The sequence below is a fragment of the Eimeria tenella genome, genomic scaffold (genome assembly GCF_000499545.2).
Source record: "Eimeria tenella Houghton genomic scaffold, Eth_scaff28, whole genome shotgun sequence".
In the NCBI taxonomy this organism is placed as follows: Eukaryota; Apicomplexa; class Conoidasida; order Eucoccidiorida; family Eimeriidae; genus Eimeria; species Eimeria tenella.
The window spans coordinates 221,858-236,536 of NW_013542676.1; the positions used below are offsets into that span (position 1 = coordinate 221,858).

A 14,679-nucleotide genomic window follows, 5' to 3' on the forward strand; every position below is an offset into this window, starting at 1 on the left:
GGCAAGCAGCAGCAGCAGACGTGGCGGGGGGCTGCGGGGTGCTGCTGCAGCAGGTGCAGCAGCAGCACGAGGCACGCCGCAGCAGCGTGGCGGCAGCAGCCGCTGCGCTGCAGGCGCTGCCGGGGGTGCGGGGGGCGGAGGGCGAGGCGCTGCAGCAGCTGCTGCAGCAGCTGCTGCAGCAGCAGCTGCTGCTGCAGTTCCACGCAGAGGAAGCAGAACAGCTGCAGGACTTGTGGGGCAGCGGACTTGTGCTGGCGGAAGCTGTAGTTCGGGAGCGGTCTGTGGGGAACCTTGGGGTGTACGTACAGCAGCTGCGCGGGGAACTCGATTTGCTGCAGGCTTTTTGCTTCCTTGTTGCTGACGGAATGGAAGCAGCATCTCCGCAAGGAAGGCGGACGCTGCAGCGAATAATATCCAAAAAGGAGTCGGTTTTCGCGAAGTTCTCGCTGCTGCTGCAGCAGGAGCGGCGGCTGCAGCAGCAGCAGCAGCAGCAGCAGCAGCAGCAGCCGGACACTGCTGCGGTCGTTGCTGCGGACGCGGAAGTTGCTGCTCTGGCCAAGGAAGTGTGGGCTGCTGCTGAGGGCTGTTTGGGGGAAGTGAAGGCAGCAGAGCTGCTGCTGAGTTCGCGGGAAGCAGCGCAGCAGCAGGCGGTGCAGCACCTGCAGCAGCGCGCAGCAGCAGCAGCAGAAATGCTGCAGCAGGCGCACAAAGACCTCGAAACTGCTGCGCAGCGCATGCAAAAAGAGTTCACGGGCCTCGTGCTGCTGCTGCCCGAAAGCGTCGAAAACATCTCCGGAGAAAAGATTGCAATGCAAGTCCTGGGGGAACTCCAGGACTTGCAACTTTTCATGGAAAAAGTTCTAGAAGTTACTTTTAAAGAGTCCCAAACTCTGAACAAAACTAAGTCTTTTCCCTTTGCATGCAGACTCGCTCGCGCGGTCTTCCAGGGGGCAGCGCGGGGTGTCAAGACACTCGCGGGAGCTGCTTCTCTCAAGGGCAGATTTGTTCTTTACCATTTGGTGGAGTCCGACATTGCCCAGAGTGCAGACGCGCTGGCCCACGCGCAGCAGCAGCAGCAGCTGCTGCAGCAGCAGCTGCAGCAGCTGCAGCAGCAGCTGCAGCAGCCGGGCGCGCGCGAGGGCGCCGCCGCGCCCGCGGACCCGCAGCAGCAGCGGCTGCTGCAGCAGCAGCAGTACCTGCAGCGGCTCCTGCAGCAGCTGGAGGAGCTGCTGCAGACCGCCAGGGAAGCACAAACTGCAGCAAGCAGTGCCACGAGGCTGCAGGAGTTCGCAGAAGCAGGAACCGTGATGCACAGAGCAGCAGCAGACGCGCAGCTGCTGCTGCTGCAGCACAAGGTCCAGGAGGAACTCAGTGGGGAAGCAGCAGAAGACACCTCGCAGCAGCTGCAGCAGCAGCAAGAAGACGACAACATGCTCAAACTCAGTGACATTGAGCCCATCATAACTCCCGAGTTCGTGCAGGGATTGGTCCGCAGGCAGCAGGAGAAGCTGCTGAGGGAGCAGCAGCAGCTGAGGGAGCAGCAGCAGCAGCAGCAGGAAGATGGTGATGTTGACTTGAGACTTGAAGATGCCTTCTCCAGTGAAGATGGTGATGACGAAGAAGAATCCGACGAAGAAAACAGAACCTCCATATAGCAGCAGCAGCAGCAGCAGCAGCAGCAGCAGAAGTGCCAGCAGCAGCAGTAGCAGTAGCAGCAGCAGCAGCAGGAACTGCTGAAGTTTGGAGGCAGAGTAGGGAGGGTGTAAATGAGTTTCGGGTGTATAGACAGACAGCGTAGGGAAGGTCTTAATTTGTTGGATTGGAGGTGTCTGTACACCGCAGCGCACAGTGCAGAACCAGCAGCAGCAGCAGCAGCAAGGGCAGCAGCAGCAGAAGCTGCGGCTGCCACACGTGCTGCAGCGAATGCAGCGAATGGAGCTACTAGCAGCCGCAGCCGCAGCTGCGGCTGCTGCTGCAGCTGCTACTACTGCTGCAGCTGCGGCTGCAGCAGCGGCAGCTGCTGCTGCTGCTGCTGCGCAGGAACAGGCGGCAACAGCAGCAGCAAAAGAAAGCGTCTTGTTCTCTAGTAATAAAAAGAACAAAAAAGTAAAAGGCGAAGTGCGGAGACAATCTTCTCTGTTGGCCAAACGAAGTGTGCAGAGAAATGGCCGCGAAGGAAAGAAAGATATAAATATATTGAATATATATTTGTATTTCCGCTGTGTCGCATGCATGCAGAGGGGGGGTGTGTGTACACCCCGCTGCATGCGCAGCGCACGGCCGCGGTGTCTGTACACTCCAAGATCCGTTTTAAGTGTGTACTGCAGATAAACGCATTGTTCATAAATACATTTAAAATGGATCTTTTCTTTGTCGGACTTGATTGCAAATATCCTTTCCCTCGGCTTGCCTTTTTTTCAGTCAGGGAAAAAGCCGAAAAGTGCCTTTAGGAGCTTCTGTGCGCGCGGCTGTACTTCGCATGCAATAAATGTGAAGTATGTGTTTATAAATGAATAAATGTGTTTAGTTAGAAGTATTTGTCTCAGAAATGCTCGAAAATATACTTTTGTGTCTATATTCATATACATGTATCGGCACTTATGTGTTTATACGCGTATGTGGGATATGTGCATGCATGCATTCGGGTGTACGTACAGCGCACTGCCCGTTAATGTGAACTGCCCGTTCGGACTTTTTGGAAAAGTTCGGACTGAGAAAATAATAAATGAAATAAAATGCGGAATGCATGCGGGCAAAGCTGGGGGCTTGTGCATGCAAGGAAAAGGCCAGAAAGCAGTCCCGCGCATGCATTATCCAGCAAATTCCGTGGAATATAATCAAAAAAGATAAAACAAATAAAATATAAATAAAACGAATAAATTAAATGGCACTTTTCTTTTTGTTTTGGTTTGTTTTTGCGGAATTGGCAGATTGGGAGGCGTGCAGTGAGGTGTACGTACACCGCAGAGTTCGAACTGGCTGTCTTTGTTAATGCAGTTCTTTCTCTTGTCGCTGCTGCACACAAATTCCAAAACCATAAGAAGTACCTTTATTATATATATATATATACATGTATATGCATATATATATGAGTGTATATATATGTATATATACATATATATATATATGTCCAAAATATATATATGTGAAGATGTATATATGTATAAACAACTATATGTATGTGTGTATATATGCGTATACATATGGATATTTATGTACATACAAAAATATATGTATATATGGGTATATATATATATATGTGTATCTATATATGTATGAATATGCATGCATATAGATATATATATATATATTAATATATACATATATATCTATATGCATGTATATACATACATGTTTATATGTATATAAATACATGTATATCTATATATATTTATGTGTATAATTTAGCATGTATATATATGGATGGCGAAATGCAATGTAAAAGGGTGTTGGCTGATTTATATTTATTCAATTATTCATGTGGATTTGTAAAATGTGCCTCTGCATGCAAATGCCCAGCAGTTTCTTCGTCAGTTTGAGGTGTATGTACACCTCAGCGCCGAATGCGGGGACCACTCGAGGCGCCTTTCGGGTGTACGCACACTTGAATTGAGAAGCGCATTTTAGGCAAATGTGCCCTCTAGGGGAAGCTTATAAAGAAGCTCGAAATAAAGAAATTAATTGCAAATTCTTTCCCTAAAAGGGCTTCTTAAAAAAGCCTTTAAAGGGCATTTTCTGCAAATGCGGGGTGTATATACACTGAAAGGTCCCTTGAATGTTTCATGTTTTATTTTTTTACTGGCTTTTATGTTGTTATTTATGCTTATTATGCATTTTCTTTTTGAACATTTTCAATTTATCGTGTTTGACATTATATCCAGAATATTTATTTGTTTTGAACGTTTTGTTTGTTTATTTGCATTTTATGTTGCATGCATTTATATTCATTTACATGTATCATATTATGGATTATATTATATGAGTTATATGTATTTACATGAATTCTATGTGTGTTCAATTATATATATATATATGTGCATTTATATGTGTTTGTGTGTATTATGTTTCCGTGTGTTTATTTTTATTCATTTATATTCATTTAATTTATATTTATTATATATCCCAGCCATTATGTGTGTTTATATATATTGCATGTATATATATGTGTATTCCATTATAGGTAATATAAATATACATATACATATTATATATATATTATCTAATATATACATACATATAAGTGTTAGGTATATGCGACATAATGTCTGTATATATATTATATATATTGTATATATATATAAATATATATATATATGTGGCGCATCTTTTGGCGCTTTTGTTGAATTGCTTTTTAATGATAAAGTGCATTTAATGTTTATTTAGAAAGTACTTTTTAAAATGAAATGCTTTTGATGCTATGTGGAATTGTGCAGAATGCCTTTCAGTGAGAAAGTGGGTTTTCGGTGAAGTGCTAAAGTGTAGCCTTCGGGTGTACGTACACCTGGGGTGGAGTGCATGCGTTCAGGTGTACGTACATTGAGACAAAGCGGTGCTGTACATGCAAAGTTGAAGTTATTTGTGGTGTATTCAGTGCTTTTTATGGAGAATAAAGTGCAATTAAATGGTTATTTATATTAATAATTTTATTTAGAGTTTGCATTTCGAAATATTTATTCTGAAATCCATTTATTGCATGCAGCTGCCTCTCAAGTTTGTTGTGGCGCGGCAGTAAATTTAGTTAAGTGTTTTTTGGAAATCTTTGTTTGCTTCTATCCTTTTCATTCTTTTTATTCTTTTATTCATTTTGTCTTTTTTATTCTTTTTATTGTTTCTGTTATTCTTTTTATTCTTTTTTCCCTTTTGCCCTTTGCTCCTGTGTCTTCGCGAGCTTCTTTGGAGGATTTCCTCTTTTTAATTCGACGAGTTTATTTATTTCTTTGTTTCTTTTATTCGTTTATTTCTTTTACTTCTTTTATTCTCTTATTTCTTTTATTCTATTTATTTATATTTGCGATTAGTCTCATTATTACTCCTCATTTCTTTATTATTTATTTATCCTTTTAGCTTCCCAGACGCGCGCGACTCAACTTTCGAGATTTAGTTTGAATTCTAAGAACGTTTGAATTCTGAAGAGTTTGAAGTCTAGAAGTTCGAATTCTGAAAACCATTTTCTATTCTTTTTGGTAATTTAAATGAAAAAAGAAATTAGCGGAAGATAAGCGCAGTTTCGGATATTCTTTTTCTCGATTTTTTCCACTTCAGAACGGGACCTCCTCAGGGGGAGCCCTTGCGCGCGGGAAGTTGGGATTTTAGCGGCCAATATTAGGAAATTCGTAGTTTTCCATGAATTGAAAATAAATAAATAAATAGTTTTGAGTGTTGAAGGCTTTAACTCGAGTTTCGAGGGTTTGGTTCCGGCGGTGTTCGGGTGTCTCGACACTTGGCAGACCTGAGCACCAGCTGGGCGTGTGCAACCTTGGCGAAAAATGGATCAAAAAAATTAATTTTGGACTTAAAAAGATTGAAATTGAATTTAATTTGCATATTAAGCTCTAAATCGCGTTGAAAAACGCCTTTTCCCCAGAAGCCGATGCTGCTAGGGAGTCTGCAGCCCCGTGGGCAGCCGCCGGAGGCCCCGCGGGCGCTGTTCTCTCGATTTCGCGTTGTTTTGAAGATCTTTTATTAATATAAGAGTTTAAATTCAAAAGATTTGAATTATTTGAATTATTTAATCAATTTAGAGCCTTTTTTCCCCTCCAGATCCAGGGGCCGCGCCGGCCGCCCCGCCTGCTGGGGCCCCTCCCCACAAACTCTTTGCAGTTTTTGCTGCGCAGCTCTAAACCTTTTTGAATTTCTTTTTTCTTTTTTCATTTTCAAAAATGGAGCTCGGAGGACTGAAGGTCAAGGTGAGTTTCAAGCTGCTGCTGCTGCTGCTGCTGCTGGTGGGTCTGCTGCTGCTGCTAGATTTGCTGCTGCTGCTCCTTCTACGAAGAAACAGCTCAGAAAGAGTGCAGATTCTCCGGCAGCAGCTTAGAAGCCAAACCCTAAACGCTCCTGAGGGTTTCCGAGAGTTTAGTCTCCCTGTCCTGGAGCCCAGGGTTTAGGGTTTAGGGTTTAGGGTTTAGGGTTTAGGGTTTAGGGTGTAGCGTCTGCAAACCGGCTTTCTTCCCCCCATAAATCCGCATGCAAACCCGGCGTCCCCCTCCCGCACCCGCCGCGCAGGGCCCGACCGAGCCAGGGTTCAGGGTTTAGGGTTTAGGGTTTAGGGTTTAGGGTTTAGGGTTTAGGGTTTGGGGCTCAGGACCTGGCGCCGGTGCTGTCTGCGGGGGCCCTGATCGACGTGTGCCTCTCCAAGACGCAGCGAAAGACTCCGACGGAAATCCACAAGCGCAGCAGCATCAATTTAATTCGCAAGTTTTATATTCGCAAAATCAAAACTGCTGCGCAGTTCTTCACCGAGAAGTTGAAGGCAATCACTTCCCTTTTTCCCAGACTCGAGGTCCGCCGCTGCTGCTGCTGCTGCTGCTGCTGCTGGGGGTGGTGGCGGTGTGGTGGGGGTGCTGCTGCTGTTGCTGCTGCCGCTGCTGCTGCTGCCGTTGCTGCTGCTGCTGCTGCTGCCGCTGCTGCTGCTGCCGTTGCTGCTGCTGCTGCTGCTGCTGCTACAGCAGCAGCGAAGCTGTGGAGCGGGTGCGTGCGCAGAGTCTGCATCCGTTTTACGGGGACTTGCTGAACATTTTGTACGACAGAGACCACTACAAGTTGGCGCTGGGCTCTGTTGCTGCTGCAGCAAATCGAATAGAAAAGATTTGCAAAGAATACATCACAATTTCCAAGTACTCCGACTCCCTCTACAAGTCCAAGTGTCTCAAGACCGCGGCTCTCGGCAGATATTGCACAGGCGAGCAAACAACCCCCTTTTCCCCTAAAAGAGTCGCTTTTTCTTTTTTTTCCCGCTCAATTTGTTCATTTTATCTTTTCCATTCTTTTATTGCTTTCGGGTTTGCTTTTATTCCGCTTTTTCCCGCCTTTTTGCGTCGGAGAAACCGCTTTTTTCGCCGAGACTGCTCTTGGCGAATCTGGGGTCTTGAGTCGAGCTTTTTTCTAGATTTTGCATGGCAAATACTAGATTTATTCCAGTTTTATTGTTTCCGCGGGGTTTTATTCGTTTTTCTCGTCATTCTGACGCGAAATTCCCTTTTTTCCGGTTCTCGAGGTGTTTGTACACCTGGCGGCGTTCAGGTGTACAGGCAGCTCCGGTTTTCAAATTGCAGTGCAGCGCCTGACTTCGATGTTATTTGAACTATTTTTTTTTGTCGGATTTAACTTGAGTTTTATTCTTCATTTATCATTTCAAATATTTTCCACTCTTGCATTTCAGCCGCAGATCGCTCGCTAGATGCCACTTGAGAAGTTCAAGTTTCCGTCGGCAGCTGTGCATTCCGCAGCGGTTTCTGCATCTTTTTTGCAAGTTTTGAATTCCTTTTGAACTAGTTTTGAATAAATTTGAATAAATTTGAATAAAATTGGCGAATTTGCGTTCATTTGGGGGCGCAGTGGTGAAGAAGCTGGGGAAGGTGTTCGAGTACCTGGAGGAGGTGCGGCAGCACCTGCAGCGGCTGCCGAGTGTCGAGACAGCGCAGCGAACTTTGCTGCTCGCGGGATTTCCAAATGTTGGCAAAAGTTCTTTTGTAAATAAACTTTCCAACGCCAACGTCGAAGTCCAGCCCTTCGCCTTCACCACCAAGAGCCTCTTCGTCGGCCACTTCGACCACCTCTACGCCCGCTGGCAGGTCCGTGCTGCTGCGCTGCTGCTGCTGCTGCTGTGCTGCTGCTGCTGCTGCTGCGCTGCTGCTGCTGATGGGTGGCTGCGCTGCTGCTGCTGTGGTGCTGCTGCTGATGGGTGGCTGCGCTGCTGCTGCTGTGGTGCTGCTGCTGATGGGTGGCTGCGCTGCTGCTGCTGTGGTGCTGCTGCTGATGGGTGGCTGCGCTGCTGCTGCTTTGGTGCTGCTCTCGTGCTGCGCTGCTGTTTTGCTGCTGCCGCTCTGCCGCTGCTGCTGCTGCTGCTGCTGCAAGTAGGAAATAGTTTTAATTCATTTAATTGTTTTAATTAATTTGTTTTTTGATTTTAAGGTGATTGACACTCCGGGAATTTTGGACCATCCTCTCGAAGAAAGAAATTTAATCGAAATGCTCGCCGTGGCGGCGCTGACGCATTTGAATGTAAATTAAATTAAATTGAATTAAATTAAATTGAATCAAATAAATAATTAAATTGATCAATTAATTAATTAATGTAAATAATAAATGTATAGATGTACTTGTCAGCTAATTAATTCGTTAGTTGCGTTAAATTGGGCTGCTGCTGAGTGGTTTGCTGCTGTTGCTGCTCTTGCTGCTCTTGCTGCTGCTGCTTTTTTAAATTTGTTTTTCGATTATTTCGAAATTATTCCCTTATGGATTAACTAATGAATTAAATCACTTAAATTAATTAATCAATTTATTAGTTATTTGCTCTATTTATTATTCACTTATTTTGCTGCTGCTGCTGCTGCTGCTGCTGCAGTGCGTGGTGCTGTTTCTGGTGGACGTGAGCGAAGAGTGCGGCTATTCGCTGCAGCAGCAAATTCAACTTTTCAAAAACATTTTAGTTTTATTTAAAAAAAAACCAAAACTTCTCATTCTTAACAAAACGGACAAACGCCCGCTGCAGCAGCTGCAGCAGGAGGAGCAGCAGCTCCTCAAAGACTTGGAAAAGGGTCCGCCGCGCTTTTGCTGCTGCTGCTGCTGCTGTATCTGCTGCTGCTGCGTTGCTATGGCTGCTGCTGCGGCTGCTCTTGCTGCAGCTCCTGCGTCTGCTGCTTTTGCTGCTGTTGCTTCTACTGCCATTGCTGTTGCTGTTCTCGCTTCTGCTCTTGCTGCTGCTGATGTGCTGCTGCTGTTGCTGCTGCTGCTGCAGAGACCGACGTGTGTATTGCTGCCACTTCGACGCTGACTGGAGAGGGTCTAGACGAAGCAAAGAATAAGGCCTGCGAGTTGCTGCTGCAGCAGCGGCTGCTGCGGCGCGCAGCAGCAGCAGCAGCAGCTGACCCTGCTGCTGCTGCGGCTGCTGCTGCTGCAGCAGGCGACCAGCCCCTCGCTGCTGCTGCTGCTGCTGCTTCGCTCGCCATCAAGGGACCTGCTGCAGCAATGCTGCATGTCTCTACAGTGCAGCAGCCGCGAAAGCCAAATATACCAGAAAGCGTTTTAAGAGAAATCGAACTCAAGAAGGTACCTGCTGCTGCTGCTGCTGCTGCTGCTGCTGCTAGTCTTGTTGCTGCTGCTCGCGGTGCTTCTGTTACTGCTGCTGCTGGTGTTTCCATATACGTTGGTGCTTTTGCGTTGCCGGTGGTGGCTTTCCGGCGCTGCTGCTGCTGCCGCTTCTGCTGCTGCTGCTGCTGCTGCTGCTTCAGGGTTTTGGCAGTTTGTGAACTCTAAGTTGCTTCTTCTCAAAACCCTAAACCCTAAACCCTCGAGTTTATTTGCTTCTTGCTGCTGCAGCAAGGAGTGGTGCTGCCGCGGCGGCGGCTCGAAAGAGATATAGAAGAAGAAGAGGGAGGGCCTGGGGTTTACAACTACGACATTCGCAGTCCGCTAAACCCTAAACCCTAAACCCTAAGGGCTAAACCCTAAACCGTAAACCCTAAGGGCCAAGCCCTAGGGCCTGCGCTGCAGGCGGCGGGTCTGCGGGGTTGCTTCGGGGAGCTGCTGCAGCAGCGTGGCTGCCCGCGTCGCTGCAGCTGCTGCTGCTGCAGTTGCTGCTGCTGCTGCTGCTGCTGCTGCTGCTGCTTGTAGAGGACTACATTTTGGAAAAAGAAGAATGGCGTTATGACATTCAACCCGAATTCTTAAATGGAAAAAATATCGGAGACTTTTTAGATCCCGACATTAAAGAAAAGCTGATGAAGCTGGAGGAGGAGGAGCAGCAGCTGCTGCAGCAGGAGGAGCAGCAGCAGGAGCAGATTCAGGCGAGGGTTTAGGGTTTAGGGTTTAGGGTTTGGGGGGTTCTGGGTGAATGCTTGTCTGCGGTTTTCTCAACTGCTAGCTGCTGCTGCAGTTTCCTTTGTTCTGGTTTTTTCGCTGCTTCTGCTGCTTGATCGTTCTTGCTGCTGCTGCTGCTGCTGCTGCTGCTTTACTGTTTTCCTGTCCCCTGGTTTCTTTCTCACTGCTTCTGTGGCTGCTGCTGTTTATCACAAGTGCTGCGGAATCCCCTGGTATTTTAGTTGCTGCTGCTGCCCCGCTGCTGCTGCTGCTGCTGCTGCTGCTGCAGAAAAAAACTGCTGCTGCTTGCTGCTGCTGCGCCACCGTGTTGCGTTGTGTGTTGCTGGTGCTCCAAAGAAATGCTGCTGCTGCTTGCTGCTGCTGCTGCAAAGAAGCGCGACTGCTCCTTGCTGCTGCTGCTGCAGCTGGAAACAAACGGTGCTGCTGCTGCTGCTGCTTCTGTTGCTGTCTGCAGCAGCAACTCGCGAACTTAAAAGCAGTGAGGCAGAAGCTGCAGCGGCTGCACAGAGGAATAAGTCAAAAGCGAATGGAAGCAAAATTGAAAAAGAAAAGAAATGGACCTCGGCTGCTTAAGAAGACAGTAAGTTTTATTTTATTTATTTTATTTTATTTTGTTTTGTTGTTGGATTTTAATTCTTTTTTCCCTTTCATTTCTTTCTGCGTTTCTTCTCCCCCTTTATTCATCTTTTCGCCCTTTTCTGATTCTTTTTGTACTATCTTTTTATTCTTTTTTATTTTGATTTTCTATTTTATTTTTATTTTATTATTTGCTTTTTTTCCTTTTCGCTCTTTTGACTCTTTGTTCATTTTTAGTTCTTTTTTGTCTTTTTCGTTTTTTTTCCTTTTTGATCTCACTTCCATTTTTACTTTTTATTTTATTTTATTATTTGTTTTTTATTTATTTGTTTATTTGCATTTTAATTTCATTTAACTCTAAATAAATAAGTGGATTTTTATTTTGCTGCTTTGCTGCTGCAGAAGCACCAGCTGGAAGCAGCACGGAGGGCTTTGAGGGAAGAAGAAATAAATTTGGATGGAGTGAAAAGACAAAAGAGAAAACGAGAAGCTTCAGATAGTCCGCAAACCCTAAACCCTAAACCCTAAACCCTGATTTCAGCGGCGCCGGCCGCCGCTTTCCCCCCCCTCTGAGCCCCCGCGCGCCGCCCGAGGGCCTAGGGTTTAGGGTTTAGAGCCTGGGGCTTGGGGTTTGCTCAGAGCCGAGTGTTTAGGGTTTAGGGTTTAGGGTTTAAGGTTTAGGGTTTAGGGTTTGGGCGCAGGCATGGAGGTGGAGGGCTCGGAGCGGGAAAAGCTGAGGGCGAAGATTCGGCGTTTGGTGAAGTCTCGGGAAAAGGAAACGAAAGAAAGAAAAGAACTAAAAGAAAGAAAAGGGTTAAAAGAAATAAAAGAATTAAAAGAATTAAGAGAATTGAAAGATCTGAAAGAAGAAGAAGAACTCGAGGAGTCCGCAGTGGCGCGCGGCCAGCGGCGCAGACTCGGAGGTGTACGTACAGCTCAGGCCTTCAAGTTGAAAAAACAAATCGACAAAAAACTAAAAGGAAGAAAAGGAGAGTCCGACAGATTTATAAATGTGAAAAAGCAGAAGTGGATGCTTTCTGGAAAAAGGACTTTGGGGAAAACAAACAAGAGATGAACCCACGAAAAAGGGTTTCCTCCAGACCCGACTTCTTTGCTTTTTCATTAATTGCTTTTTTGCTCTTTGGGCTTTTCGTTTTACCTCTCTTTGTTGTTCTTTAGTTCTTTGTTTTTTGCTTTTTGTTTTGTTTGTTTCAGTTGTCTTTTTGCTTTTAGTTGCTGGTTAGTTTGCTCGCAGGCGCAAAAACGCGAGGGTTTAGGGTTTCCTAAACCCTTAACCCTAAGGCGCCCAAACCCTAAACCCTAAATCCTAGAGAACCCTCAAACCCTAAACCCTGCATTTGCTCCGGTACAAATTATTCCGCAAGAAGATAGTTTTAGATATACTTCTAATTGTATTTATAAATATCCTTATTTACATTTTGCAGTAGTTATATTTATAAATGTATTTAGTTTTTTTATTTTCTAAGAACTAGAGTTTACAGAAAAGAGAAAGAAGACACAAGACGAAAAAAGTTGACGTCTGCTCGGGTGTACATCCAGCAAAGACGAGTTTTGTTCATTTGTTTTTATTTTCTTTTTTTTATTTCTTTTAATGTTTCCCTGTCGTTTCGACACAAATGAAAGTATTCTTTTCATTTATTTTTCCAAATCTGAATTTTTCATTTCACTTTCCTATTTATTGCGCGCCCGCCGCTTTCCCGCTCCGCCTTGAGGTGTATGTACACCTGAACGGCCGCGCGGCCCTGAGGTGTACGTACACCTCAGCAATGTGGGGCGTGCATGCATGCGAATTAAATGACGGAGGAACTTTTATTTTGGAATATTCAAATGTGTGCGGGCCTCAATTCGACGCGGTGTACGTACACTTCATTTGACCGCGGGGAAGGCGCGTCGGCCAGCTAAGGTGTACGTACACCCCAGCTGGCCGAGGTGTACGTACACCTCAGTTCCCCGGGGTGTACGTACACCTCAACGCTGCGCTAAGCGCCGCCCCAACAAGTCCGCGGCAATTCACTAAAGACTATAAATCCACTTGGAAGCAATTTTGCAGCAGCAGGGGCCGCTGCGGCTTGCATGCGCTGCGGTGTACGTACACCTCAGCTGCGCTGCGGTGTACGTACACCGCAGCTGCGCTGCGGCGTGCGCATGCGCTGCGGTGTACGTACACCTGGCGATTGAGGGGCCTCAGAGCTCGTCGTGGAGAGGCGAAGAGTCCTTTGTTTGCATTTCATTAATTGGAGTTTCTCTTAATTTCATTTTTTGCATTTCTTTTTCATTTAATTGCTGCTTTTCCTGCAGCTCCTTTTCTATTATGTCCGGCAGCAGCACCAGCAGAATGCCAGTGGTCCACGAGACTTCATTTCCGTTAATCTGCAAAACAAGAATTCAAAATTAATAATTCAAAATTAATAATTCAAAATTAATAATTGATATAAACATTTGAAAGTTAATAATTCAAAATAAATAATTCACAGTAAATAATTCAAATAAGCAATTTAATTAGCATTTCAATAAAACGCATCTTCCAATTAATTAATCAACCACTGATCAAACATTTGATCAATAAGTTAATTAACTAGTTAGTTAATTAATTAATTAATTAATTAATTATTAAACAGCTAAGTGCCCACGCAGCAACAGAGGATTTTCGCTATTTTCGCTTATTTCACAATTAGCTGTTGATTAGTTCACTGAAAAAATGCAAAACTGATTTTTTAGTCATAAATGAATTAAAAGGCTGAATTATTAAATTAAATTCTTTTAAACAATTATTTTGAATTCAAACTGCTGTCGGCAGTTCGCCGCTTTGGCTTTGGGGTGTTTGTACACCCCGCGGGGTGTCGCCGCGACCCCAAAGTCAATTTTTTTTTCTCATTTTAATTTCTTACTTCATTTACTGCTGCCAGCTGCCGCTTTTCGTCTATTTGAAGAACGTCGGAAAGAAAATGAGACATCAGCACCAGCCTGTAGAAAGGATTTCCAAAAAGGAAAAAAAACAAAAAAGACAGTTCCTTTCTCAAATTTTCAAATTTAGAAACATTTGCATGCAAAGATGCATCTAAATGGAAACACTGGACACTGCATGCATTCTAAATGTATTATAAGCCTTCTTTCTTGGATTTTATTACACTTTATGCATTACACCTGCTACAGAATATGTGCTCCAGCAGCAGCAGCAGCAGCAATAGCAGCAGCAGCAATAGCAGCAGCAGCAGCGGACATCCAGCCGAAGCAGCCCGCTTGTGCCTCTCCTGCTGCAGATGCATGTACGCAGCAGCAGCAGCAGCAGCAGCAGCAGCAGCAGCAGCAGCAGCAGCAGCAGCAGCAGCAGCAGCAGCAGCAGCAGCAGCAGCAGCAGCAGCAGCAGCAGCAGCAGCAGCAGCAGCAGCAGCAGCAGCAGCAGCAGCAGCAGCAGCAGCAGCAGCAGCAGCAGCAGCAGCAGCAGCAGCAGCAGCAGCAGCAGCAGCAGCAGCAGCAGCAGCAGCAGCAGCAGCAGCAGCAGCAGCAGCAGCAGCAGACCCGAAGCAGCCCGTCTGGGCCTTTTCTGCTGCTGCAGAGGCATGGATGTTTTTCAAAACTTCTTTGGAGTCTTTTAATCCGCAAAGAGTTTTCGCCCGCGACAAAAAAGAAGACACAGAAAAGCGCGGGGCTGTGGGGGCCTGGACTACATACTGCAGACACAAAACGCAAAACTTCATTCTTTTCTTTCAATTAAATCCTATGGTTTTCAGCAGCAGCAGCAGCAGCAGCAGCTGCTGCTGCTGCTGCTGCGGCAGCTAAATCTTGATCCTTTCTTGCTTTTGTTTGAGGCCAAAACACTTTAATTCGAGCGCTGAGCAGCTGCAGCAGCTGCAGAAGCTGCTGCAGCTGCAGCAGCGACACCGGTGCTGCTGCTTAAATAATTAAAAAAATACATGATTATTTAATCAATTAATTATTATATAATTAATTGATTAATCAATTAATTAATTGAATAATTAATTAATTATATATTATTTAATTATTTAAGTAATTAATTAAAATTCTTTCCTGATTAAAGTGGAA

At 45.5% G+C, this 14,679-nt stretch overlaps 3 protein-coding genes across 3 annotated transcripts; all 3 read left to right on the plus strand.

Moving 5' to 3' along the window:
- Positions 1–365: 365 nt before the first annotated feature.
- ETH_00012340 (uncharacterized protein) lies at positions 366–1,655 on the plus strand (the record flags this gene model as incomplete). Its single annotated transcript, XM_013375470.1, has 1 exon — positions 366–1,655. The coding sequence occupies one exon, from the start codon at positions 366–368 to the stop codon at positions 1,653–1,655; it is 1,290 nt and encodes a 429-aa protein (XP_013230924.1).
- A 4,224-nt stretch (positions 1,656–5,879) lies between these two features.
- On the plus strand, positions 5,880–11,689 carry ETH_00012345 (nucleolar GTP-binding protein, putative; the record flags this gene model as incomplete). The annotated part of the gene is made up of 12 exons (XM_013375471.1): positions 5,880–5,906; positions 6,302–6,499; positions 6,700–6,862; positions 7,555–7,790; positions 8,131–8,220; positions 8,564–8,756; positions 8,957–9,267; positions 9,538–9,625; positions 9,832–10,010; positions 10,493–10,618; positions 11,017–11,113; positions 11,316–11,689. 12 exons carry the CDS (start codon positions 5,880–5,882, stop codon positions 11,687–11,689), a joined length of 2,082 nt encoding a protein of 693 aa, XP_013230925.1.
- Positions 11,690–13,768: 2,079 nt separating this feature from the next.
- On the plus strand, positions 13,769–14,350 carry ETH_00012350 (uncharacterized protein; the record flags this gene model as incomplete). The annotated part of the gene is made up of 1 exon (XM_013375472.1): positions 13,769–14,350. The coding sequence occupies one exon, from the start codon at positions 13,769–13,771 to the stop codon at positions 14,348–14,350; it is 582 nt and encodes a 193-aa protein (XP_013230926.1).
- Positions 14,351–14,679: the final 329 nt, after the last annotated feature.